This window comes from Ips typographus, linkage group LG1, assembly GCF_016097725.1.
Source record: "Ips typographus isolate SLU linkage group LG1, UJ_Ityp_2.0, whole genome shotgun sequence".
Lineage (NCBI taxonomy): Eukaryota > Metazoa > Arthropoda > Insecta > Coleoptera > Curculionidae > Ips > Ips typographus.
Window position 1 is genome coordinate 23833572 of NC_138422.1, and position 25286 is coordinate 23858857.

Sequence of the window (25286 nt, forward strand, 5' to 3'; positions counted from 1 at the left end):
GTCAAATGCCATTTTGACTAAAAATACGTGTTACATCTATCAAAACTTCTATTATAGACATAAAAAATGGCTTTAGTTGTGCCTTGTTCAAGTAGTGGCAAAATATCACTCCAAGCACCACTTTATAGCTTTATTAGTCGTGTTTTGACAGTTGCGCTATACGGGACAGCTGTCAAATGCCATTTTGACTAAAAATCCGTGTTACAACTATCAAAACTTTCATTTTAGACGTAAAAAATGGCGTTAGTTGTACCTTGTTCAAATAATATCACTCCAAGCACCACTTTATAGCTTTATGAGCCGTGTTTTGACAGTTGCGCTATACGGTACAGCTGTCAAATGCCGTTTTGACTCAAAATACGTGTTACAACTATCAAAACTTTCATTTTAGACGTAAAAAATGGCTTCAGTTGTACCTTGTTCAAGTGGTGGCAAAAAATCACTCCAAGCACCACTTTATAGCTTTATGAGTCGTGTTTTGACAGTTGCGCTATACGGGACAGCTGTCAAATGCCATTTTGACTAAAAATCCGTGTTACAACTATCAAAACTTTCATTTTAGACGTAAAAAATGGTTTTAGTTGTACCTTGTTCAAGTGGTGGCAAAATATCACTCTAAACACCACTTTTTAGTTTCATGAGTCGTGTTTTGACAGTTGCGCTATACGGGACAGCTGTCAAATGCCATTTTGACTAAAAATACGTGTTACATCTATCAAAACTTCTATTATAGACATAAAAAATGGCTTTAGTTGTGCCTTGTTCAAGTAGTGGCAAAATATCACTCCAAGCACCACTTTATAGCTTTATTAGTCGTGTTTTGACAGTTGCGCTATACGGTACAGCTGTCAAATGCCGTTTTGACTCAAAATACGTGTTACAACTATCAAAACTTTCATTTTAGACGTAAAAAATGGTTTTAGTTGTACCTTGTTCAAGTGGTGGCAAAATATCACTCTAAACACCACTTTTTAGTTTCATGAGTCGTGTTTTGACAGTTGCGCTATACGGGACAGCTGTCAAATGCCATTTTGACTAAAAATACGTGTTACAACTTTCAAAATTTTTATTATAGACGTCAAAAATGGCTTCAGTTGTACCTTGTTCAAGTGGTGGCAAAATATCACTCCAAGCACCACTTTATAGCTTTATGAGTCGTATTTTGACAGTTGCACTATACGGGACAGCTGTCAAATGCCATTTTTACTAAAAATACGTGTTACAACTATGAAAACTTTTATTATAGCCGTACAAAATGGCTTCAGTTGGACCTTGTTCAAGTAGTGGCAAAAAATCACTCCAAGCACCACTTTATAGCTTCATGAGCCGTGTTTTGACAGTTGCACTGTATTGACAGCTGTAAAATGTCATTTTGACTAAAAATCCGTGTTACAACTATCAAAACTTTCATTTTAGACGTAAAAAATGGCTTCAGTTGTACCTTGTTCAAGTGATGGCAAAATATGACTCCAATCACCACTTTATATTTTCATGAGCCGTGTTTTGACAGTTGCACTATACGGGACAGCTGTCAAATGCCATTTTGACTAAAAATACGTGTTACAACTATCAAAACTTTCATTTTAGACGTAAAAAATGATTTCAGTTGTACCTTGTTCAAATAATATCACTCCAAGCACCACTTTATAGCTTTATGAGCCGTGTTTTGACAGTTGCACTGTATTGACAGCTGTCAAATACCATTTTGACTAAAATCCGTGTTACAACTATCAAAACTTTCATTTTGGACGTCAAAAACGTCAACAACCATGTTACAACTGTCAAAACTTTCTTTATAGACTTAAGTTGTACTGTGTTCAAGTGATGGTAAAATATCACTCCAACCATGACTTAATAGCTTTTTGAACCGGATTTTGACAGTTGCACTGTACCAGAGAACTGTCAAATATTATTTTACTAACTATAGCATAAAAACGCTGCCAAATTTTTAAAACTTTTTAATAAAACTGTGGCACCCTGTATGCACGAGTTTAATTGTAGCAATTTCAGAAAAAGTAAAGTGGCAGAACTGCTCTAAAAAAAATGAGACACAATTTAAAACCCTCATTTTTCATTCTCTCCCTCTAATTCCGTATATCCCAGCACCACAACACGAAAATAACAAATTTACACTGAATAACACAAACAGGAAATTTCCAGTTTTTGTCTGTGTTGTATAATTTTTTTTAGGAGCGATACGTTGATCTGATTACCCTGTTAATCGGAAAATGCGAATAGATAATAGGGAAAAACTAGCTCTGTAATTATTTTATAAAAGTTTCAGGAAGTTTTCGCCTAAAGGCAATACGAGAGCAGTAAATTAGTTATCTGCAAACACTTTCTTCCTCCCACTGTTTATGCGCTTCAGGGTTTTGCAGAGAAATTAGTGTGTTTAAGGTAGAAAAAACTTCACTTTGCAACTAGTGTAGAATTTTTAAATTAGAATGATTTCATAAAAATTGCAAACGACTAATTGTTTTGGCTTACAAATTGCATTGTCTAGGTTACTTTTGTGCAACAAACAGCTGACACATGCAGTATATCATCGTCATTATAGCAGGAATTTCTACTGTATAGACGAAAACAATACGTGACATAAACACAATTAATATTGCGCAAGGGTACAACAAGTAAATTGCATAATTATTAATTTAGTGGATTGAATTTTAATAAGAGTGGATCCATCCAAAACGCCCACTAATTTAAACAGAATCTAAAAGGCAATCATCCAACTTTTAGGCACCTAATTCGGCATTTGGGTCCATCAAATCTCTGACCCCAATTTCTCGGGAATTAATTTGTTTACAGACAGACTCCCGTGTGTATTATAACTCAGTTTATAGCTCCATAATTTATAAAACAGTTTTAATTAGAAAAAGTTTGTTTTTTTGCAACAGTGGCGAAGTACCTACAAAATGATGGATATTTTGCGTCATAATTAAAATTTTTAAACGAGTGAATAATAACCATTATACACGAGTAGAAGGCACTTATCACAAGTCTTCTCCTGTAAACAATAACTTGACTGTTTTGTTGCTGGTACTATTGCCCTATTGGCTGAGGGGGGTGTATAATGAAAGAGGAATGATTTGTTTGGTCAATAGCAGTGATTTCCTATTGGGAATTTACTAAGGTAATCGATACCATTAATCAATCAATTTAAAACCACCTAGATTGTCTTATGTTGGTTAGTTTTCGAAATAGAGCTATTTCGTAAAAACCGAAATCAAAGAATAATTAAAATATTAGTTGTATTTAGAGCTCCATGGAACTCTTTTTGACAGATGCAACATTTGGTGACAGTTTACAACATTGTCACAATTGACTTGGCGCTGCCATAAAGCTATAAAGTAATATAACTTGAATCTGTGGTTCCATATAGAAAAGTTGTTTGTTAACAGTTTAGGACGTTGACTGGGTTGCATGACAGATGTCATCAGGGTCATAGTTGAGTAGAAAGTGTCATAAAGTTATAAAGTATCATTTTATGTAAAAACAGTTTAAGTTGTATTTACATCTTAATGGCTCTAAGTTTGACAGATGCATCGTTTGATGACAATTTACGAAATTGTCTTTAGTCACGAGACAGCTGCAACAAATCTCAAAATTGACTTAGCCCTACCATAAAGCTGTAAAACACCAAGGTTGATATCATTTTGGTAAATTACATTACAAGATGTATCTTTGGTTCCATTTAAAAAAGTTTGACAAATGTGATCTTTTTTGACAGTTTCGGACGTTGGCTATGATACATGACAGCTGTCACCACTGTCAAAGTTTACTAGAAAGCGCCATATACAGTTATTAAGTTTCATAATGATGTATCATTTTATGTAAAAACAGTTTAACTTGTATTTAAAACTTAATGGCTCTAAGTTTGACAGATGCATCGTTTGATGACAGTTTACGAAATTGTCTTCAGTCACGTGACAGCTGTAACAACTCTCAAAATTTACTTAGCCCTACCATAAAGCTGTAAAACACCAAGGTTAATATCGTTTTGGTAAATAACATTACAAGATGTATCTTTAGTTCCATTTAGAAAAGTTTGACAGATGTGATATTTATTGACAGTTTAGGATGTTGATTATGATACATGACAGCTGTCACCACTGTCAAAGTTTACTAGAAAGTGCCATAAAGTTTCATAATCGTGTATAATTTTATGTAAAAACCGTTTAAGTAGTATTTACATCTTAATGGCTCTAAGTTTGACAGATGCAACGTTGGATGACAGTTTACGAATGTGTCTTCAGTCACGTGACAACTCTAAAAACTCTCAAAATTTATTTGGCCCTGTCATAAGGCTATAAAATACCAAAATTTGTATTGTTTCGGTAAATTACAGTACAAATGGTATCTGAAGTTCCATTTAGAAAAGTTTGACAGATGTGATATTTATTGACAGTTTAGAACGTTTGTTATGATACATGACAGCTGTCATCACAGTCAAAGTTTACTAGAAAGTGCCATAAAGTTATAAAGTTTCATAATGGTCTGTCATTTTATGTAAAAACAGTTTAAGTTGTATTTACAACTTCATAGCTCTAAGTTTTACAGATGCAACGTTTGGTGACAGTTTACAAAATTGTTTTCAGTCACGTGACAGCTATGGTCATACTATAATTGAAACACCTTGTATTTTATTTGGTCAATCGGAGGAACTCTTTTTTCTGATTTCAAAAATATATATTTTATTGAGGTTATGCTGGTTACGTGTTTGAATATCGGGTTATTTGAGTTATTTCAAGATAATTTGCAGTATATTGTCATTTTAATAGAAGTAATACCATTTTTTTGCAATTTATTGATTTAATACTTGTAATCTTGGATAACCATTGTATGAGTTATGTAATAAAACTTGCCAACTAAACAATTATATTTAAAATTAAAAATGCATAAAATGTTTATAAAAAGAAATAAAAATATTTATGAAAGTAGTTAGTCTATTATTTTTGTTTTTCTTTATATCATTTTTCTATGTATATTTTCTGCCATTTTTAAGGCACTACACTGTTCTGACTTTTAAAAGACAACATTGTTTACTCACTAATATGTATTTGTAATTATCAAACAAACTGCGATATAACATGTTAATGCAAAGTGAATAACTGACAATAATCACTAAATGCTGGAAGTGCAGAGTACGCCTGAAGGAGTATTAAATGCGAAAATAGGACAAAAAATGCTTAGAATGGTAATTGATTACTAGCTAGAAAATAAAAAACAAAATACAATAATATCGAAATGAAAATTACCTTGTTTGATGACAAATTTATACTTATATTGCAGTCCAAGGCGTTTGTATTTTGCAGAACCATAAATTTTAAACTGTCAAGTAATAAAGCAGTTTCATAACCTTGATCTACGAATTATGCTGCTTAAATATTAATTAAGTGGGTAGCTGTTTAACAAACTATCAATGAAATGAATAATAGAAAATTTGTATAAAAACGTAAGTAAAAAAACCAATTTTCAACTTATTTCAATCCCTTTACAACTATTCAGTACAACATAAATACAAAGACATGATTTTTGATGCAGTCCAAAAAAGGCAAAAAGCTTTGATAACGTTTGCTTTATTCACATTGTTGTGTCTTTAGCACAGAATTCTTCATTCACAGTTCAACAAAATATAATTATTTTAAAAAATTTAGTAACAAACATGAATTATCATGCATAAATATGACTTTTCTGGATAATAGTGAAAGGCAAAGGGTACAAAAGTAAATAAACCAAAAAAGTTGCGTTTTGCAGTCTTTATTGATTCTCATCTATTAAAAACCTCTCTTTGAGAGAGGAGCCAGCTGTAAAGACAATTGAGGCGTAAAAGCTCTTCTACGTTTTGCTAGACATTCGCTAAATTAACTAAAGTAATAAATGGAGCGTCCGAACTTGTTTTAGAAAATTAAGCAAACCTTCCTTATTTGCCAGTGATTATTTTGGTCTAATAAAGCAAAATTATGTAAACTATCTTTTTCTGAAAGCTTGCTTTTAAGCATACGTCCTGATTACTGAATTTATTCCAAGTTACTCGCACTCTGTATATCCAGACAAACCGTAATAAAAATTGTTTTGACTGTTCTAAGGGAAATACATATTATACTATAATTAGCAGAAAACATTGACTTTCATTCAAGATGAAAGTGACTAATATGCTTGTTATAACAACTCAAGCTAATAATAATTACGGTCATTTGTAGCATCCGCATCTCGATTACAAAGGGAAATCTAAACTTTCATTTTTTTGCACAAAATCGCAGACTAATTCATCAGCTCACACCTAATGACAACTTAAATGAATAATTGATAAATAATGAAAGGGGTCTTTTCAAAGAGAAAAGAGAAGATGAAAGCAATTGTTTGTTTAAAATTGATACAGAAGATCAATATATTGAAAGTTGGTTACATTACCTTGCTTTAGTAGGATATCTGGTAATTTTTAATATTAGCAGATTGCTTTTGGCAGTGTCAGCTAGTTTATGGCATTGCCAGATAGTTTCTAGCAATTGTCAGATAGACTTTTGCAATGTCAGATGGTTTTTGGCACTGGCAGATAGTTTCTAGAAATAGTCAAGTAGTTTCTTGCTATGCCAGATAGTTTATGGCAAGTCCCAGATAGTTTTTGACATTGCCAGATAGTTTCTAGCAATTGCCAGATAGAATTTTGCAATGCCAGATGGTTTTTGGCATTGGCAGATAGTTTCTAGAAATGGTCAGATAGTTTCTTGCAATGCCAGATAGTTTATGGCAAATCCCAGATAGTTTTTGACATTGCCAGATAGTTTCTAGCAATTGCCAGATAGACTTTTGCAATGCCAGATGGTTTCTGGCATTGCAAAAGTGCAAAAACCATTTCAGATAGTTTCTAGAAATGGTCAGATAGTTTCTTGGAATGCCAGATAGCTTATGGCAAGTCCCAGATAGTTTTTGACATTGTCAGATAGTGTCTAGCAATTGCCAGATAGATTTTAGCAATGCGAGATGGTTTCTGGCATTGGCAGATAGTTTCTAGAAATGGTCAAATAGTTTCTTGCAATGCCAGATAGTTTATGGCAAGTCCCAGATAGTTTTTGACATTGCCAGATAGTTTCTAGTAATTGCCAGATGGTTTCTGGCATTGGCAGATAGTTTCTAGAAATGGTCAGATAGTTTCTTGCAAGACCAGATAGTTTATGGCAAGTGCCAGATAGTTTCTGACATTGTCAGATCATTTCTACCAAATGTCAGATAGATTTTTGCAATGCCAGATGGTTTCTGGCATTGGCAGATAGTTTCTAGAAATGGTCAGATAGTTTCTTGCAATGCCAGATAGTTTATGGCAAATCCCAGATAGTTTTTGACATTGCCAGATAGTTTCTAGCAATTGCCAGATAGACTTTTGCAATGCCAGATGGTTTCTGGCATTGCAAAAGTGCAAAAACCATTTCAGATAGTTTCTAGAAATGGTCAGATAGTTTCTTGCAATGCCAGATAGCTTATGGCAAGTCCCAGATAGTTTTTGACATTGTCAGATAGTGTCTAGCAATTGCCAGATAGATTTTAGCAATGCGAGATGGTTTCTGGCATTGGCAGATAGTTTCTAGAAATGGTCAAATAGTTTCTTGCAATGCCAGATAGTTTATGGCAAGTCCCAGATAGTTTTTGACATTGCCAGATAGTTTCTAGTAATTGGCAGATGGTTTCTGGCATTGGCAGATAGTTTCTAGAAATGGTCAGATAGTTTCTTGCAATGCCAGATAGTTTATGGCAAATCCCAGATAGTTTTTGACATTGCCAGATAGTTTCTAGCAATTGCCAGATAGACTTTTGCAATGCCAGATGGTTTCTGGCATTGACGGATAGTTTCTAGAAAAAGTCAGATAGTTTCTTGCAATGCCAGATAGTTTATGGCAAGTGCCAGATTGTTTCTGACATCAACAGATAATTTCTGGTATTACAAGTTATTTTCTGACAATTATTGTTAGATCGTTGCAAGATAGTTTCTGGCAATTCTTAGATTATTTCTAGCAATGCCAGATACTCTCTGGCAATTTTCAAATAGTTCCTGGCAATTCCGGATAGATTGTAGCAAACCCAAACATTTTTTTTGCACTTTCCAGAAAATATATGGAAATATCACAAAAAATGTGCATGACGTCACACAAGTATCGTACCCTTAGCAGATAGGTTTTTGTTACAAAATTTTATAATGTAGATACTGTTGCTTATAAACCAAACAGTTTTCGGTTCTGATTTGCACAAAATAAACTTGTGGTCAGGTTTTAGAGTAAAATTCTTGTATGTGCAATATCTTATTCGGTCTATCCCATACAATAAGCACCATTCCCAAACTTGTATCATCAAAATAACCAACTCAGTATAATAATTTTTAAAATCAAAACAATCAGACAATCGTTTATATTGTTTTTTAACCCACTGTGCGGTATTCATGACATTATATGGGCAAAACCGTGAAACCCAGGAAATTCCAGTTGTCCTTTGAATTAAATTGGAATTAATAATATTCTATTCTGTTTTACTGATATACGGTTAATCTGCCTTGCCCACAATGTTATTTAAATTACCGCTAATCATCTTAATAACACCTGAAGGCAATTTAAAACAATACGTAGATGTAAGCCAATAAATCTTGTCAAACTAGTGAAACTCGAAACCAGGAATTAAACTAGTTCCGACACGTAATTGGACCTTGTCAATACATGTATATTAATGGATCGTTAAATTTAAAGCGACTCCTGACAGTTTTACATTGACTGAACAGGAAACTGGGTAAATCAACCTGAGGAATATGGAAAAACGGTTAATTGCTTTGGTAGAAACTGTTCAAGTTTCAGGTTTCATTTGCACCCGCCATTTCAAGAAAATTTTAGCTGAAACAATTCAGTTTCCCTGAATAGAAAATTGCTACATATTTTTGTGTCGTTGGATGGAAACTAATTATAAAAATTGTTGGAATTTTAATAGTATTGGGAAATCCCATATTAATTAATATTTATATCACGTAAAGATTGCTTCGATTATTTTTTCAAACTGTAGTAAAACTGTCTGGAAGCTTTTTTTGTTTAGAAGCAGATTTAATATATTTTATTGTGCAACAGTTAAATATAACTTTCATAATGAAGCTTTCAACAAGTTCTATCTTGTCACTGTTCATTTTTCTGAACCAATTTCCAATAATACGATTTTCTTGCCAAAAACAAATAAATCTACTGTCGAAATCAATTTGTTATTTATTGATTTGCCTAGTTTTGCTGCGAACTAAACAAACCCCGACCTTTCCATAGCAAATTTTCTTAACATATTCTGCATAAATTTTCCGCAAGCGTATTGACCCACTTATTTTAAGAGTCCATAAACACAAAATAGGTATTGTTTGGCAAAGTGAAAACTATGTATACAAATGTGTTATTTTCCAAATACATGCATGTGCTCTAAAACTGGGATGACTTTCAGGAAAATAACACGAGCCTTATGCTGCTTTTTTCCATTAAAAATATTGAAAATTTGCGTTTATGTGTAGTATGAAATGTGTTTCGTATAAATACGAACCTGCCATGGGCAATTTTTTAAATTTTATTGCAATGTTTCCTAGGAGGATAAAATGAGATTAAATGGTTCTGAGCAGACACATAAATATAATTTTAATATTTCATTTCTGCAGCTTGTTTTTGGTTATTTTTTGTCTGAGAATTAAAACTTTAGGATAGAATTTTGTATGGCAAAAGTTTCCACCTTTCTTAGAAACTTGTTTAAGGCACAATTTGGTGTTTTTTAACTGTAGCAAAGTCAAATTCAGAAAGTTGTATTATACCAATTACCTCAATATCTCTTCTCAGCTCTATTAGTAAGATCAAAATCAAGAAGGTTAGGTTAGTAATTTTCTCTTTTTTAATAGGTTGTTTGAACAAGCAAACTAAGTTCTTTAACTTAATATACAATTATATTTTAACAGTTTTGCCATTTTATTGACAACTTTTTCAGATTAAAAAGTACTGTATGTGGCAAAATTTTAAAAAAATATGTCATTATTTTAGTTTAAAGAATACTGTTTAGCACCAACTTTATCCAAATTGAATTCTCTTTTACAACTTTCCATATCAATTCCTCTTATTTTGTGAGTAACGTAAGTAGTAGTTTTCCGTTATTGTACTAGTAACCTACATTAGCTTGTACTTAAAACAGTAAATCCGAAACAACATAACAAAATAAATTCGACGAAATCTCAGGTCGTTTCGGGGTTATATCCTATCTGATCGTAAAACACAACCTTCCCAAGGAAAACCGTTTAAAAGACAAATAACTTCACCAGGAAATAGGTTAGACAAACTATCCATAATAAAATTAGGGAAAGTGCTTTCTCATTGAAAATCTGTTTGAGAATGTTTTATTTTCTAGAAACTCTGCATGTAGTCCGAGAAGAGAAATGGAAAATGTACAATTTGACTCATCTTGGAATAGTTCCTACGTTTTTGGAGTGGATAATCAAAGTGGATGGGGTGGACGATATTTCTTCAGCTATTTTTCGGAATTCAATTCACCGCATGATCAACACTACCTGTGGGAGCTTACTGTACTTATATTCACTTTCATTGTGTCACTTTTTGCTAATGTGTCCATTATTGTCTGCGTATTCAGGTAAGATTAATTTTTAATTACTCTATTATTTAATTTTGAAGTATTTTAGGATAGGGACTTATTTGAACTTGCCTGAAACAACTTTTTATTGGTATCTTTTGCCTTGGTCAGAAAAGAATTTCGACCACTATCCAAAATATACAGGGTGTTTCAGAATTCGTATTACAAACATAGACCATGTAAAAAATGCACTAAAAAATGCTTAAGTTTTCGAGATACAGGGTGTGAAAAAATCTGGGTTTTTGTATTACCTTATAAATTTGTAATACTCATTTTGTTACACCCTGTACAACTTAATTAGTAAAATTCTTTATCTTGTAAATATTGATCTTTACGGTGCGTCCAAGATAAATAATCTTATCTCTATAGAAATCTTGAAAACGGTTAGAGAAAGATCGAATTTCATTTTGCTTTTTGAGATATTTTGAAAAAAGTGAATTTTTGACATCAGGTCGAATTTTGGGCGTTTCTGCATCGCTCGAAAAGTACCTAAAAATGACAAAAATCGAGGTCATCTCAAAAATGGTACCAATAAGCGTCATTTTGACACCAGATTTGACTTTCTGAGGTTTGCAAAGTACCTTAATCTAAAGCTGCAAACTACAGTAATTTTGACAATTTTGGTACACTTCACCATAAAATCGCTAATTTGAAACATTCAGTATAGACACATCATAGAATGGTTTGAATTATGAATGGAGCTATGACGTGACATAAGCGGATGTGGCGTTTGAACGCTAGGTGGCGCCAAAACTGGTCATTGAATTTCGCACTTTTTTGTAAATATCTTGAAAACCGTACAATTTACATACTTGAAATTTTTACCATAAAGCATTTATCATATACATACACAATTTTTTTATAAAATGTAATGAAATCTAAAATTCTCTAATTTTTCTAAACCTTTTCTTATTTCTAAAAAAATAAAAATGTTGCCTTTTTTGTTTTCAACCTGTGTTAAACAAAACTTAAAACATTATTAATTCGAATTATTTTTTAGGTAGAATCAATAAAGACCGTTTCCAAATTAAGTAATTACCCATATCTGAAACACCCAGTATACAGAAAAAATATTAATTGTAGATACAGTGTGTAATAACTTTTAAAAAGTAAATGTTTATGCGTACTTTGAATATTATACCTATATTCAAGTAGTAGAAAAAATAGAACATACACGTGTTGCGTTAAAAGTTTATATTATATTGCGTAAATATGAAATGTAAACTTAACAAAAATAAAAAGTAATAAAACTAGAAATATAATCCTTACTAGGTTTATAGATCCTGGTTTATTTATACATGATTTTAGGTTATGTTAGAGCAAACAACTTTTCTAGAAATCTAGCTCCACGTGTATTAATTATTTTAAAAATATAAGTAAATATTTGCTTTTTTTGGCTGAAAATATTATAAGCATTTTTTTGTAAATATCACATATTATTAACATTACGTATTACGTATACTTGGCAATGTACATAAGCTGTTTTGAAAACACTGAACATCTATTTATTAATATTAATCAACTTGTTTGTAATTATTTTGAGTAGTTCAACTACTTTACAAGAGTTTTCGTAATTCAATTACTTTTCTTGGGTAATTGCAACAGCTCTGAGTAAAATAACACATGGGAAATCGTTTGACAAACCTAATCTTCTGACATACAAAACTCGATGTAACATAACAATAATATTGTAAACTCATACTGGTTACAGGGGAACTTAATATTGTTACTGATTAAACTAAAATTTGATTTTCTTTCTAAGTTTAAATCGAACAGTTTACGTTTTCATAACTTGATTTCATTGATCTTTGATTTTACCTTGTAAAAATGACATTTAATATAAAAATACTTTCCAAAATACCAATCTCTATTAAATTTTAAATGGTTTTATTTCAATTTTTGAAGAGAAAAAGATACAAAACTTAACTGACTTAAAAATGGTCTAAATAAGTCAAAGCGACAGCTTGAAAGCCAAGTGAAGTTTCCAGGCTGACATTTTAATGTGATCAATAGCCATTTAATGCAGTTTAAAAAGTTTAATCCAAAAATTAGTACCAAAATATTTCTAACCTTCAAATAGAAGAGCTACAGCCAATAATGGTGTTTTTTCTAATGGATCACCCGGTATATTTAACTATTTTCGGAATGTGCTCAAAATTGTGCAAATATTTTTACAAAAAAAAAAAATTAATAATTTTTCGAAATTTGTTTTTGACGAACCCTATATATTGATAAAAAAAATTATAGAGAGGACCATTTATTAATTATTATTACTCTAGAATTACTGTTTTTACTATTATTATAACTCTGCAAACTTAGCCATAAATAAATGAAGGTAGAATATAAGACAAGTTTTACAATTTTACAACGAACTAAAATGTTTTTAAAAATTGGTAATTTTTCAACCTCTTCTGTATTTCAGTTGCTGTTAAAGTTATCAAAAAAGGAAGAACGGTTCCCGGTAGAAGTTTTCATGTAGAATCCAATGGCGTAGCCAGTTTTTTTCTATTCCGTTTAGTTTCTGACATATGACAGTAAGTTACATTTTTTTAAATGAAACATCCTATATATTTTTACGTCATTTAATTCTGTTGATTTTTACCTTTTCAACGGTTTATTACAACATATAAGTTTGTGGAGGTTAATCCTGTTATTTTAAAAAAAGACCTTTGCTAAGCTTAAAAAAAGGCCAATATCTAAAATACCAAACAAAATCGGAAATCATATAAACTAACACATCAGAAAATTAAATATTTTTAATAAATCTTATTAAAAAAGTTACAAACAGTTCTACCGTCACTTTAATAAGAAAAGAGGCCATTTCTATTTTCTACTATTTTTAAGGTAGAAGTTGAAAAAACTGTTTATAAACGACATATACATGTTAATATGAACATATTTTGTTTCAACTGTGGATATTTTTATACATATTATTTAGCACTTTTTTGTTAAGGAAACGCCTTTTTTCTAATTACCAAGATTAACGTTTACAAACTTATATGTTTTAATACACCGTTGAAAAAGTAAAAATCAACAGAATTAAATGAACTTAAAATATATAGGGTGTTCCATTTAAAAAAATATAACTTACTGTCATAGGTCAGAAACTAAACGTAATAGAAAAAAACTGACTACGCCATTGGATTCTACGTCAAAACTTCTACCGGAAACCGTTTTTCCTTTTTTAATAACTTTAATAGCAAATGAAATACAGAGGAGGTTCCAAAATGACCAATTTTCAAAAACCCCCCGTATCTTCGAAACAAAAGAAGTTTGCGCCGCCCACTTTTCGCCAGTCATCTCAGCTCAGAAAAAGAGATCAGAACACGTATGCTACTTTTTTTCTATCTATTACCGTTTTCTCTGTACCCCGTAAAACCATCGAAAATGCAGCACCCTGTACAATATAATATAGTTAAATAATAGTAGTTTAGTTGAAAATTTGAAAATTATGCATAAAAACCAAAAACGAGGCAAAAAAGAAATAATAAGCACTAGAATACACGGAAAAGCTAGTACAAAAGACTCCCATTTTCCACTTTTCATCATCACATTGAAAAACCTCCGTATAATAGAAAACGTACACGTTCTGATGAATAAATGAATACAGTGCGGTGTTTAATAGAATGCGATAAACTAAAAAAACCATTTAAAAAACCACACTAAATGTCCGTAATCAATTCGTGAGTGTTAATTGATAATTCGATTTTGCTTTAAATTCAGTTTGAAACATGTTTCGAGTGTACATAAACAATAGAATCGTGTGCGGTTTTAAAAGTAAATTGAACCAGCGGCGTGGATCGTTACGTTTCGTTTATCGTTTATCATATCCGTAAAAGGAAATTGGACTCAAAATATGGTGAAATATCAAGCAAATTTTAATCCAGATAAAATTAGGTCGGATTTAAATACAAAGTAAATTTCACAGTTGCAACCTGTTTGGAATTTAAAACTTTGCTTTAAAAGTCCAGCCAAAACTTGCAAAGATTACTTTGACTGACACATTTTTGTACTTAAAAGTGTAGGGGCATAAGTAGGCAAAAACACTACTTACTGTCAAAAAAAAACAGAAGAGGTAGTTTTTAATTAAATGTAATATAATGAAATCCCTTACACCTTTCCCTTTTACCGTTTTTTGAATTTGAAACTAGATTTCTCTATAATTTAGTGCCTTAAGACAGTTTTTGGCAAGTATCTTCTACGGACGGCCACCTACAGCAAAATTGCTCTAATACAATTTTGTAGAAAATTAAATTCCTTACATATTTTTCTTTTAAAGATTTTTGATACTTTTTAAAATAACGAAAATTGGTTGATTGAATTTGGAACTAGTTTTCTTTAAGCAATTTAGTGCCTTAAGACAGTTTTTGGCAAGTATCTTCTACGGACGGCCACCTACAGCAAAATTGCTCTAATACAATTTTGTAGAAAATTAAATTCCTTACATATTTTTCTTTTAAAGATTTTTGATACTTTTTAAAATAACGAAAATTGGTTGATTGAATTTGGAACTAGTTTTCTTTAAGCAATTTAGTGCCTTAAGACAGTTTTTGGCAAGTATCTTATTCGGACGGTCACCTACAGCAAAATTGCTCTAATACATCTTCGTAGATAATGAAATTCCCTACATATTTCTCTTTTACAGATTTTTGATACTTTTTAAAATAACGGAGATGTGGTTGGTTGAATTTGGAACTAGTTTTCTCTAAGCAATTTAGTGCCTTAAGACAGTTTTTGGCAAGTATCTTCTACGGTCGGCCACCTACAGCAAAATTGCTCTAATACAATCTTGTAGATAATAAAAGTTTCTACATATTTCTCTTTTACAGATTTTTGATACTTTTTAAAATAACGGAGATATGGTTGGTTGAATTTGGAACTAGTTTTCTCTAAGCAATTTAGTGCCTTAAGACAGTTTTTGGCAAGTATCTTCTACGGACGGTCACCTACAGCAAAATTGCTCTAATACAATTTTGTAGAAAATTAAATTCCTTACATATTTTTCTTTTAAAGATTTTTGATACTTTTTAAAATAACGAAAATTGGTTGATTGAATTTGGAACTAGTTTTCTTTAAGCAATTTAGTGCCTTAAGACAGTTTTTGGCAAGTATCTTATTCGGACGGTCACCTACAGCAAAATTGCTCTAATACATCTTCGTAGATAATGAAATTCCCTACATATTTCTCTTTTACAGATTTTTGATACTTTTTAAAATAACGGAGATGTGGTTGGTTGAATTTGGAACTAGTTTTCTCTAAGCAATTTAGTGCCTTAAGACAGTTTTTGGCAAGTATCTTCTACGGTCGGCCACCTACAGCAAAATTGCTCTAATACAATCTTGTAGATAATAAAAGTTTCTACATATTTCTCTTTTACAGATTTTTGATACTTTTTAAAATAACGGGGATATGGTTGGTTGAATTTGGAACTAGTTTTCTCTAAGCAATTTAGTGCCTTAAGACAGTTTTTGGCAAGTATCTTCTACGGACGGTCACCTACAGCAAAATTGCTCTAATACAATTTTGTAGATAATAAAATTCCCTACGTATTTCTTTTTTACAGATTTTTGATACTTTTTAAAATAACGGAGATATGGTTGGTTGAATTTGGAACTAGATCTCTAAGCACTTTAGTGCCTTAATATCTCTTTTAATGCAATCTTGTAGATAATGAAATTCTCTACAACTTTCCTTTTTACAGTTTTTTGGTATTGGTCGACAAGCAATGTATGACTGCCATTTTCACTTGGTATTCCAGTATAAACAGTAATTTGTATGTTTTGTATTATTTATGAAACTGCAGTTTGAGAACATAATATTTGACATTTTGATGAGTTGGGGTGCGTATGTTTGTTTCATAAATTCGAATCCTATTTGGGCCTAAAATAGAATAATATGCAACCATGACCCCGTACAACATGCATTCAAATAGGACAACAAACTATCGGAAAGCTTTCCTATTTATACCCGTGGGATGTTCGATGTTACGACAATCCTGTTATGCTAATTTTGACCCTGTTTATGTTGATCCGTGCTTCGAGGCTCATCGCTATTATTTTGTTGACCATTTGACTGATAGAGTGAACTGGGTACAGTTTATCATTGTGATAATGTAGAGTCAACAGATTTGTATAAACCTGTGAATTATTAATAGAAAGTTTTTTAATATAAGATCGATAAGCGACGGAAGTCGCCATATTGGTTAAACAGTTTTGGGTGCGCCTTTGTTTACCGCACAGGTGAGTGAATGTAGTTGAGCAATTAACCTAAAAACCCAAAAACAAAGTGCATATGTATAGAAAATTAAGTTATACAAATATTATTATAACCGAAACCCCAATTATTTGACAAAATGCACTTTGACACAAAAAACATTGACACATACGATGATTTCATTGTTTTGTGACTTAATTCAGTAAGTTTTTCTCTTTTTTGCAAGAAAACCAATAATATTTCTACTTTTATATGTTAAACACAAAAAGCAGAGTTTATTCAAATTTTGATAGAAGGTAAAAATATCAAGCACGTCTCAGTGGAATAAAAACAAAATATTTCCTATTTGAGTACGATTGTAAATTGAGTAAGTGTTATTCTGAGAATGTTACTGTAATTTAATTACATTTTACCGGTTTAACTGGAGATTGCAATGCGTAAAAGCAGGTGAACAAGCTTAGGACGTGTAATAGAATCCAATTAGAAATTAGAGCGATTGAGGAGAGGAATTTTCGAAATAGACTTAAGTAGTATAACAAGATAACGTAAGATTAACTGCACAAGTGCTGCAATCGACACTTAAAAATTCTGAAATTTATACGTAAAATTGCTTTGAAATGTTGAAATTGACATTTATAACTCAGAAAAAATACTGAAATCGACACTTCGACTGAAATAAAATCGAAATTTAAAAAGCTGGAATTTGTGCTTGAAATTGCTACAATTTGAAAAGTATACTGTCCTGTTCTGGATAAAGGGTTATTAAAACACGTGTCCAAGCTTATACAGTGTGGTTTTTGAAGCAGGATACATGTCTTTAATGCTTGCAAGTTTCATGTGTATTACAGACAGGCGATTACGACAATATTTTCGGTTTTTCTGTTCATGAAATCAAATTTTCAATCGGTTTCAGAGTAAATACTTTAGGGGGTGTTAAGAAGTTTAAAAGAACATAAATTTGTAGTGTTTGTAACAGATAAAGCTACTTTGAACAGACTCAATTCTCCAATCATTTGTGCTATCAATTTTCAGAAGAAAAATTATGAAATTTCTTTACTTATCATACTTTGAATCTAAAGAGTGAAGTGAACAAAGCTAAAGTGGATAGTGCATGCAAAAACCTAAAATTTCTTTTATGCAAATCTGCCCTTTTACGACAAACAGAGTGTAGAACAAATATTTCATTATTGACATATTGAAAATAATATCAAAGTTGCTTAAAAACGCTGTGTTTCAGTTTTGAGATTTTTTCAAATGTAATAGGCAGTTATAGTATATTATTCAACGAGCGTGTAATGATAGCTTTTTTTCACGAGGGCGAAGTACACGAGTGCCGTAAATTATCGAGTGAGTAATAGCCATTACATGCGTGTAGAATACTATACTTTTTCTACAACTGTGATAAAGTCTGCTGTCTGCTGTCAACATGACAATTTTCATCACCTGCTATTGTTCGGTTTGGTACCGGACAATTTGACAGCCAAAGCAAAAATCAAAGTTAATTGAAGTCACACTCCTTTTGTTACTTTTTAAGTATGTTTTGTTGCTTTGTACCTCTATAGGATCGAATTTGACAGTTTCCAGGTTTAGAGCAGAACAAAAGACAAAGCTGTAACAGACAGCCAAATGTCATTTGTATACGACGTAATAATGTAAGAAAAGAAAATCAATATGTTTAAGAATGACACTATTGATAAATGAAGAAGCAAACATTCACAAACGTTACATTCAAAACTAGTGAATAATAAGCATATTATTGGCCAGTCATAGAAAAAAACACGTTTTATTTCACAATGCAAATCCTGGATTTGTCAAACTGCCTCAAGGGTTCAAATTTATTGTGCACGCTTCTTCTTTTAATGTATTTTTTTGGGAAACTACGTTTTAAACTTAAACTTAATAGTCTAGACTCTTTCGGCCTTGAGGCCGACCGAAATGGCGCAATATTATCCCCGGCACGAAATTTAATTGGGTGTCAAAAACGTGCCGATAATTTATAATGAACCGCGTTGGCACGTTTTTGAGTTCGATTGATCGACAAATATAAATTAAGCTCCGTTTTAATCATTTGTTACGGTTTTGTTTGCCCTTTTCTCATCGGCGCAACACCCTTAAACGTAACCAGTGTGATTAAATGCGGCTCGTGGGCGTTATAAATACACTTGTTTGTTAGACTAAATGAAAAAATTTAAGCTCCTTTATTAAGAGGAATTTTCTTTCAAACTCGTGCTTAAATATTGGCTGTCATTAAACAATAACTAAAATAGTATTTTTGTATAAAACATTTATTTTTGTGTAGAATATTGGACAACTTAGTGTTGAGCGAAAAGTACGACATACAAACAAAAAAAGTGTGGTAGATGAAAAACCGATCATAGGAAAACCGTGTAACTGACAGAGAAACAAAAATGAAAATCACAAAAATGCTAAAATTAACACTTTGTAATCCTTTCAAACGTTATATGTAAAGTCCGGATTAAAAGGCACTAAAATCGTGAAAAAGCGCTTAAAAAGCAAAACTATTTTCCTCAAAAAAGCATACAAATCTGTAAAAAAGCTGTAAAAAAAGAACAAAACTCTTTCAAAGATGCAAATATTTTTTCACTGTTTTGAAAACTTTTTTGAACTACTTAAGGAGCATTTGGAAGGTTTTTGAACAGTTTAAAGAGCATATTGGGGGTTCTGGAATGCTTTAGAGAAATTTGTAAATTCTTAGACAGTTTTAGAATTTTTTTGGAAGCTTCTAGACTGTTTTGATATCTTTTGGGAGCTTCTAGACTAGTTGAAGAGCATTTGAAATCTTTTAGACCGTTTTGGAAGGCTTTCGACTGCTTGAGAAGCATTTTGGAGTTCCCGTAGTGTTATAAAACCTTTTTAAACTACGTGAGGAGTATTTGGACAATTTAAAGAGCATATTGAAGGTTCTGGAATGCTTTACAGGCATTTGGAAGTTCTTAGACGGTTCTAAAATTTTTTGGAATTTGCTATCCTAGTTAAAGAGCATTTGGAATCTTTTAGACTGTTCTAAAAGCTTTTGGAAGTTCTAGATTGTTTTGAAAGGTTTACGGTTGTTTTAGAAACATTTTGGAGTTTCTGTAGTGTTTTCAAATCTTTTTAGACTACTTTGAAGAGCATTGAAGGTTCTGGACTGCTTTTAAAGCATTTGAAACCTTGTAGACATTTCTAGAAACTTTTGAAAGCTTTAAAACTGTTCTAAAAGCATACTTTTAGACTGTCTTGAAATGTTTTGAGAGTTTCTAGACTGTTTTAAAAGCTTTCGACTGCTTTAAAAGCATTTTGGAGTTTCTGTGGTATTTTGCAATCTCGTTGACTACTTTAGGAGCATTAGGAAAGTTTCTGGAAAGTTTAAAAGAATTGAAGGTTTTGGACTGCTTTTAAAGCATTTGAAAACTTATAGAGGGTTCTAGTAACTTATGGAAGCTTTTAAACTGCTTTAGAAGCATACGGAAGCTTTTAGACTGCCTTGAAATTTTTTGAGAGCTTCTAGACTAGTTGAAGATCATTCAAGCGTTTAGTCTGTTTGAAAAGCTTTTGGAAGGTTTTCGACTGCTTGAGAAGTATTTTGCGGTTTCTGTAGTGTTTTAAAACCTTTCTAGACTACTTTAGGAGCATTTGGACAGTTTAAAGGGCATTCAAGGTTCTAAACTGAAGAAGCTGTTAAACTGCTCTAGAAGCATACAGAAACTTTTGGACTGTCTTGAAATCTTTTGAGAGTTTGTGTAGATAAGTTGAAAAGCTTTTGGAAGCTTCTATGCTGTTTTGTAAGCTTTTGCAAGGCATTTTGGAGCTTCTTTAGCGTTTTGAAATGGTTTTAAATTTTTTTCGACTACTTTGGAGCATTTGGAAATTATTTGGTCAGTTTAAATTTGTAAATTGTTTTTGTCTCTCAGAAGCATTCAATATCTCAATATAGCTGAAAATTAAATTTTACAAGCCATACAAAAAATAGCAGCAAATAAGCCCATCATTTGCAAAGTGAAAATCAGTCTCAAAAGAAAATTTAATGTGATTATGGGACACCCTATAAGTGTCCCAACAGTCTTTTGAACTAGAACTTATTAGTCCCATCCGTACTGTCAAAAACGCCATCAAAACAAATTTAAATGGCCAACTTTTACATTCAAAAGAAGTAAAAAACATTGACCTGAATTAATTTTAATTGAATTAACTGTTTAGTTAACCAGCAGAGTTTTGAGAACATTGTTTGGGTCCCAATAGTATTTTGACAACCAAAAAATTGCTATTAAAGTGGTCGCAAAAAGGTTAATCAATTACCAAGAAAATAGGTATAATATTACAGATCGATGAGGGAGAGGAGTTTCATAAGTTAAGCTGCACTTTAGTTATTAATCCCTATAATTAATCAGTTGTTGCATAACTTGCAGCTAGAGTCCAATTAGCGTAAAAGTGCATAAATAAATGTCAAAATCTATTTTGTTTCGTTCGTTTTAAAATAGCAATTTAAACATGGAAAACGCCGTGGATAATAAAGTTTAAAAATTTGCAATTTAATTAAAATAATGATTTTGATGCCAAATTTATTAAATTGTGACTCATTTACTGAATTAGTGAGATAAACACGGTTGACAAGTTAAAATTATGTCATATTTCAACTCTCATTGGTTGGTTTATTAAATCGGAAGTTGTAGTTATTAGATAGAGAGGAAAAAGTTAGTCTATTACTTTTAATGTATTAGATACATTTTTGATAGAAAATCAAGTTTAAGCTTGGAGTTTGTATTTGATTTTCTGCGGAAATTCATGCTTTACGACCTAATTATACTAAAACTTTGCTCCTCAGAGTTAATATAAGAACTATTATCTATCTCGTGTTCAGGGAACTTTCACCCAAAACCACATCTTAATAATCCATTAGCTATTTAACAGAGCTTTGATGCAAAATGACGTTACAGAAAGATTTTGCGTAAAAGTTCTCAAATTGTTTTGTAGAAACGGAATTATTGACCCTCCCCCCCAATTTTAAATGTCTGCTAGATGCTTCTGGCAGTTTTAATGGCCTTTGTCACATTCAAATCACTATTAGAACCTTCTGGCACGTTGAGATATCAATTAGAATGATTTAGGAGCCCTTGGCACTATTAAAATGTCTGCTAGAGGCTTCTGGCAGTTTTAATAAATTTTTAATAAGTTTTAATGGCTTCTGCCACATTCAAATCACTATTAGAACCTTCTGGCACGTTGAGATATTCATTAGAATGTTTTAGAGGCCTCTGACACATTTAAAATGTCTGCTAGAGGCTTCTGGCACATTTAAAAAAAAATTAATAAGTTTAATTGGCCTCTGCCACATTCAAATTACTATTACAATCTTCTGGCACGTTGAGATATCCATTAGAATGTTTCAGAGACATCTGGCATATTTAAAATATCTTCTAGAGGCTTCTGGCAATTTTAAATGTCCATTAGAATGTTTTAGGGGCCTCTGGCACATTTAAAATATCTGCTAGAGGTTTCTGGCAGATTTAATAAATTTGTAATAAGTTTTAATGGCTGCTGCCACATTCAAATCACTATTAGAACCTTCTAGCTCGTTGAGATATCCATTAGAATGTTTCAAATGACTCTGGCATATTTAAAATATTTGCTAGAGGCTTCTGGCAGATTAAAAAAAAAATTAATAAGTTTTATTGGCCTCTGCCGCATTCAAATTACTATTAGAACCTTCTGGCACGTTGAGATATCCATTAGAATGTTTCAGAGACATCTCGCATATTTAAAATATCTGCTAGAGGCTTCTGGCAATTTGAAATGTCCATTAGAATGTCTTAGGGGCCTCTGGCACATTTAAAATATCTGCTAGAGGTTTCTGGCAGATTTAATAAATTTTTAATAAGTTTTAATGACTTCTGCCACATTCAAATCACTATTGGAATCTTCTGGCACGTTGAGATATCCATTAGAATGTTTCAGAGGCCTCTGACATATTTAAAATGTCTGCTAGAAGCTTCTGGCAGAGTTAATAAATTTTTAATAAGTTTCAATGACTTCTGCCACATTCAAATCACTATTAGAATCTTCTGGCACTTTGATTCTTCTATTAGAATGTTTCAGAGGCCTGTATCGAGTTATCGTACTATTTGCAGTCATTTTAGTCATTTTTCAAATTCAAAACGTTAAAAAATAATTAGTATTGACAAATATTGAGTATTGACTTAATTTAAATATTAATAAAAACAATTTTTTGTTGATAGTGGGTACGGTTTGACAACGCTGCCAAAACTCGCCTGGTTCAACAATAAATAAAAATTGTCAAAATCTGTTATTCTGTCAAAAGTTGTCAAAATTACAGTGAAAACAAAATGGTCAAAATGTGTCAAATTTAAAGAAATCAAAATTGTTGTTTTGATTGAAAGCTAAAGTGGTAATTTTAACACTGACATAGATGTCATGCATGATGTTGGCAATGTTAAAGTATTGTTGGTTTAATAGTCTATTTTGATGACATAATTACCCAAATGTCAATTGTCAAACACAATAGTTGTCATTGTTATTTAATTCGACTTTGTTTAACAATTTTGTAATTATAGTAACTCTATTATTTTACGCTGAATGACTCAATAACGGTTTAAGCAAAAGATAGCATAGACATTTACATTTAGAAAGTGCATTATATTTTTGTTACGCCCTGTATACTACGGGCGACTGAACTTTTGATAGTACTTAGTAGCCTAAAAAATGTACGTAAAATTGTACAATTCATATATTTATTGGTTTTCACGTATAACTCGTCATTTTTAGAATTTTCATTACATGAAATCAAACTTTTCCTAACTGGTTACATAACCAACTATTATATTTAACTTTTGATGGATTTGGCCCGGTTAAAAACAATACAACTCTGGCAATCATAAAAATTCAAAGGAAAAGCACACAAATTTGTTCCGCAAACACTAGAACATTTCCAAATCCCATTTCACTTTTCAGACTTACCATTCTTACCATCTCACCTTGACTTGTCGGTCGTCAAATCAGCATCGTTCCACAGTTTATCTAGGTCAAAACGCGAAATTGAATTTCAAATCTTAAACTGAATAAAACCTGCAAAGCTCTCCGTTGCCGACCTCGTTTTCTGGTTATTGTGCCTGGCCTGCAATTCTATGTTCGTCTACTGCATAAAAGGCAGGAAATTTCGAAACAAACGCTAGTTTAAGTAGGGTAGATTCACGATAAGACGATTTGTACAGTTTTTGTGTGTCATGGAGGGTGGATTTGTTCCATTTTAGGGGTTGTCTGTGTGTGTGGAACACAATACCAGTAGTTACCATTATGGAAACAAGCTTGTACAAGGTGATTTTTTATATTTTATTCTGTATCAGTTTATTTGAATCTTATTTCACTTTGTCATAAACTTGGAAACTCTCACTCCAAGAAGCTATAAAACTACAAAACTTATTTAAAACCAATACAATCAATGTAAATCAAATAAATATTTAGTATTATAATTTTTTAGTTTTATGATGATTTTTTTGGCAGTTGTGACGTGTAACTGTCTATTGTGGATAGATTTCAATTTGTAACTGTAAAATACAACTCCATAAAGCTATAAAACATTGCTTAAAGGCAGTACAAATCATATTTAATGCTTGTTTATAGGTCCATGAGTAGAAATTAAACAGTCGTGACGTGTATCTGTTTATTTTGAGCATATTTCAATCTGTCACAAACATGAAAACTATTAAAATCTCCTTCTTTCCATGAAGCTCTAAAATTTTCTTAATACAAGTACAGTCTGTTTAAATTTTTATTGCATGTTTTTTAGAGCTCCTTGAGCAGAATTTTTGACAATGATGTGATGTTTTGTTTTCTTTGGAGCTAATTCTATCAGTGCTGCCAAATGTATTTTTTTTTCGGGGTAGATGTGTTGAATACATTGGGGCAGTTCAGACATTCATCATATTATATTACTTATTATCATATAGATTTTCTTAAGAACAATGACGATCAGGCTTTAGACCAGACCAGAATGAACTCCTACTCCTGCTGAGTTCACACCGTCTCTGTTTATTATTATTGGCAATGTTGCCAAGTCAAAATATTTAGTCGATAGAATAATCAGTCAAAAAATGGTAGATCCAAACAAATTCATTCATTTTACATAATCATTGATTCTTGCTATAAATAATATAATAACCGTACTTTAAAAATACAGATTTTTCATTTTTTTAATAATAATCGTTAGATCGCGTGGTTTTAAAGGATAATTTAGCTAAACAGTCACGTGACCATTGTCAAAACCATAAATCTCAAAAACACACTTTATATCGAATACTAAAAGAAAACGTTTCTAAACCCTGATTTTTGCAACTTTAGAGCATATTTTGACAGTTTTGACCTTAATAACAATTGTCACGTGATTGTAGAATACTATTTACTTAGATGACCACGTGACAGT

General features: G+C 31.7%; 1 protein-coding gene across 4 annotated transcripts in view; it reads left to right on the forward strand.

Moving 5' to 3' along the window:
* LOC145730407 (free fatty acid receptor 4-like) overlaps positions 1-25286 on the forward strand; it is a 47552-nt gene that overhangs the window by 7336 nt on the left and 14930 nt on the right. The window contains exon 2 of one of the 4 annotated variants that reach the window (XM_081981606.1): positions 10399-10638. The exons of 1 other annotated variant lie outside the window; for it this stretch is intronic. In XM_081981606.1, the coding sequence (XP_081837732.1) occupies positions 10427-10638 (212 nt within the window). In that variant the 5' untranslated portion in view covers positions 10399-10426. Of the gene's footprint in view, positions 1-10398; positions 10639-16736; positions 16879-24064; positions 24182-25286 lie in introns of those variants that run through there. 2 more of the 4 variants (XM_081981611.1, XM_081981627.1) reach the window with 2 other exon arrangements.